This window comes from Oncorhynchus clarkii, chromosome 30, assembly GCF_045791955.1.
Source record: "Oncorhynchus clarkii lewisi isolate Uvic-CL-2024 chromosome 30, UVic_Ocla_1.0, whole genome shotgun sequence".
Classification (NCBI taxonomy): Eukaryota; Metazoa; Chordata; class Actinopteri; order Salmoniformes; family Salmonidae; genus Oncorhynchus; species Oncorhynchus clarkii.
The window spans coordinates 33239837-33243393 of NC_092176.1; the positions used below are offsets into that span (position 1 = coordinate 33239837).

Genomic DNA, 3557 nt, shown 5'->3' on the forward strand with positions numbered 1-3557 from the left:
CTGGACAATTGTTCCTTTATGATCTAGTCAGGTCATTTACATGATGTAAGCGTTTGTATGCCAATTTTAAATCTGTAGAATGACTTTTAACCATAACGCTAATTGACTGATTGGACAAATGACTTCTTCTGTAAATGACAGGAGTGGCAAGGAGTGTCATGTTAGATAAAAACACTGGTACCTAGGCTATTTCTAAGGTGTAAGGCAGACAGACCAGTAACTTTTATGGCCACACAAGGTGCCACCGGTGGATTCAAAACGAGTAGCCTAACAATTATTTCCATGGCTGTAGTTGCAATTACAAACAAATGTTTTTTCTGTATGAAATCAATAATATGTAAACAAATGGTGAGAGTGAGCAATTGACAGTGAGCAAAATAACCATAGACGGGAAGTTGACAATGGCTTATCACACAATGTATTTCTATGGTTACAGTCCTCAAATATTGAATTGAATCAATTGAATTTCATTGAATCAATTTAATTAGATGAACCTCAGCCGGTAGTGCCTACTAAGTAATATATACCTAATAGGCTAATATAAAACAATAGCCTATCGTTGGTTAGGGTGTTTCTTTCTTCTTGGCATGGGATTTTAATGAACTCGCGTGAGCAAGCTTCTCACTCGCACTTTGACTTTTTCCTCATCTGTGGTTCAGAAAACCACACATTCTTCCAAGCTCCAAGGTGTGCAGCCGTAGTTCTCGTTCCTTACAGCAGATGGCAGCATATTTCTGTTCTGGACTCGAGCAAGGAGCTGTCCTTGGTTCTGAAATACCGCATACAGGCTCCACTCATTTTGGGAATGAGCTTATTTGTCAATCACATTTAGAATTACATATATTATGAATTAAATACCATTTATACTTAAATTATTTTATATCACACTGCTAAATAATATTAGTTTTTGAACTTTGATAAATATATTGTCATCATTTGAAGAGAATTACTCCCCATCTATGTCCAATGAGATGAAACGCGTTTTCAGCTTGCAATTCATTTAAAACAAAATATCAATCGACTAAAACAAAAAAGCTTTATTTTTATTTCATAAATAAATAGTTACTCGCAATGCAGGAAACTACTTTAGTTTCTTGCACAATTTGATTAGGCTACAGAGGTACACAAGAATATATCGCAAAAAATGAGAAAATCTATATTTTTAAAGTAGAAAAGAAACAGAAGAGGGAGAAGCTCCTCTCTTTCTCTTTAATATGCAGCTATCGAAAGGACTCCGCAAGGGAGAGCAGAGAAACAGAACTCCGCGGCGACCTCATGCAATGGCCGTCTGACGTATACCTACTGCTGCTGGTAGCTTATAAATGAATTCACGTCGTCACCAGGCGCAGATCATTTGCAGGACCAGTGAGCGCCCCGACCGTCAACAAACACATACGCGCACACACACTGGTACCAGTACGCGTCATGCGTCCTCGGAACGAGGGAACAGGCACAGGAACTCCGATGGACCCCGGTAGAACTTACACCGGCGCCAGCACGAGGGACTGACTGAGCCTCCAGGTTCCCCATTTGGTTACCTTGTCCAGTCCTACCGGACGCGCCTATCGGGTGTCCCATGCCCCTGACGCACTATGGATTTTATAAACAACGTCAGTGACAACAGCAATTCGACCACAGACTTCCCCGACGTCGTGGATGTCATTCCAAAGTGGGGAGACAATGAGAATGCAACGGGGTCTAGAAGTGTGCCTGAGGTGGAGCTGAGTTACCAGGTGGTCACCTCTCTGCTGCTCGGCGCGCTCATCCTCTGTTCCATATTCGGCAACGCGTGCGTCGTCGCCGCCATTGCGCTGGAGAGGTCGCTCCAGAATGTGGCCAACTATCTGATCGGCTCGCTAGCCGTTACAGACCTCATGGTATCAGTTCTGGTACTACCCATGGCAGCCCTCTACCAAGTCCTGAACAAATGGACTCTGGGACAGGAGATATGTGATATATTCATCTCCCTGGACGTGTTGTGCTGCACGTCGTCCATTCTGCATCTGTGCGCAATTGCCCTGGACAGGTACTGGGCTATCACGGACCCCATAGACTATGTGAACAAAAGGACACCCAGGCGAGCCGTGATGTTAATCAGCGTGACTTGGCTGATTGGGTTCTCAATCTCCATCCCTCCAATGTTAGGCTGGAGGAAAGCCGAGGACAGGGCGAACCCGGACGCCTGCACCATCAGTCAGGACCCGGGTTATACCATCTACTCCACGTTCGGAGCATTTTACATCCCACTTATCCTCATGCTGGTCCTCTACGGGCGGATATTCAAGGCAGCCAGGTTCCAGGTTTGGAAAACTGTGAAGAAATCGGAAAAGGTAAAAGTGTCGGACAAGTGCTTGGCCGTGTCGCCGGCTATTTTCCACAAGAAGATCAATGGAGAGGCGGGGGGCAAGAATTGGAAGCGCAGTGTGGAACCTACATTCAACTCCCCGTGCGTAAACGGCTCGGTGAAGCACAGGGAGGACGGCGAGTCGTTGGAGATCATAGAAGTGACCAACAATTCTAAGAACCACCTTCCTCTCCCCAACACTCCACAGTCCTCACAAGGGTTTGAGAACAGGAACGAAAAGAACACGGAGGCTAAGAGGAAAATAGCTCTGTCCAGGGAGAGGAAAACGGTAAAGACGCTCGGTATCATCATGGGCACTTTTATTTTCTGCTGGCTGCCCTTTTTCATCGTGGCGCTGGTCTTGCCTTTCTGTGCGGAGAGTTGTTACATGCCAGAGTGGCTGGGCGCCGTCATCAACTGGCTGGGCTATTCGAACTCTCTCCTCAACCCCATCATTTATGCCTACTTTAACAAAGACTTCCAAAGTGCTTTCACTAAGATCATAAGATGCAAATTCCACAGACCGTGAGACATTTCGTCGTAAAGTGTTAGCGTTAACTTCCAATGAGTTAATGAAACAGAAAAAATAAACATGTTATTTTCAGGGACAGTCTCTAGCCTACGGTGTGAATTAGAAACAGAATAGCCTACGGCACATATACAGTGAGACGTGGAGAGAGACAGGAAGTATATTTGCATATGCTGTGTGAGCTGCTCCTGTCTAGCATATTCGATATTGTAAATATCTGCGAGGCATCGTATTCCCATGCAAGATGTGTCATTCAAATACAATGTTCTGAATTCATGCATTGCCATCCACGAGACACGCGCGCCGCGTTGCGACTACGACGCGAGGGTTTCTGTCCTAGATCACACCAAGCTTTGTAGCACTGAAACAATAAGAAAACGATCGAAAAACTACAACGTGTGATTGTAACGTCTACTCTTTGCGCACAAAAATAGGAAAGCGTTCAATGACATTCGTAAAAAGAAAGAAAAGGAAGAAAATACATGTGAAGAGTTTATTTCCAAAACGCTATATTCATATATTTTCCCACATTTGTGGGGTTTTTTCATTAAAAAAAGGATTGCGTACTGGCACCATCATGTGTGTGTAAAATATGACTGTTCTCTGGATTATTGGATTTTAAATGTGTTTTTTTTGCAAAACGCTATATATCCATCCATTGTTTAGCTGGAATGGAATGTTCAT

The 3557-nt window shown here is 44.1% G+C and overlaps 1 protein-coding gene across 1 annotated transcript; it reads left to right on the forward strand.

Annotated features, from left to right (window-relative positions):
* Positions 1–1592: 1592 nt before the first annotated feature.
* On the forward strand, positions 1593–2873 carry LOC139389760 (5-hydroxytryptamine receptor 1A-alpha-like). Its single transcript, XM_071136695.1, has one exon. It carries the CDS (start codon positions 1593–1595, stop codon positions 2871–2873), a length of 1281 nt encoding a protein of 426 aa, XP_070992796.1.
* The last annotated feature ends 684 nt before the right edge of the window (positions 2874–3557 follow it).

Excerpts from the sequence above, each read along its gene's own strand:
- LOC139389760 (XM_071136695.1), top strand. The coding sequence starts at position 1,593 with ATGGATTTTATAAACAACGTCAGTGACAACAGCAATTCGACCACAGAC.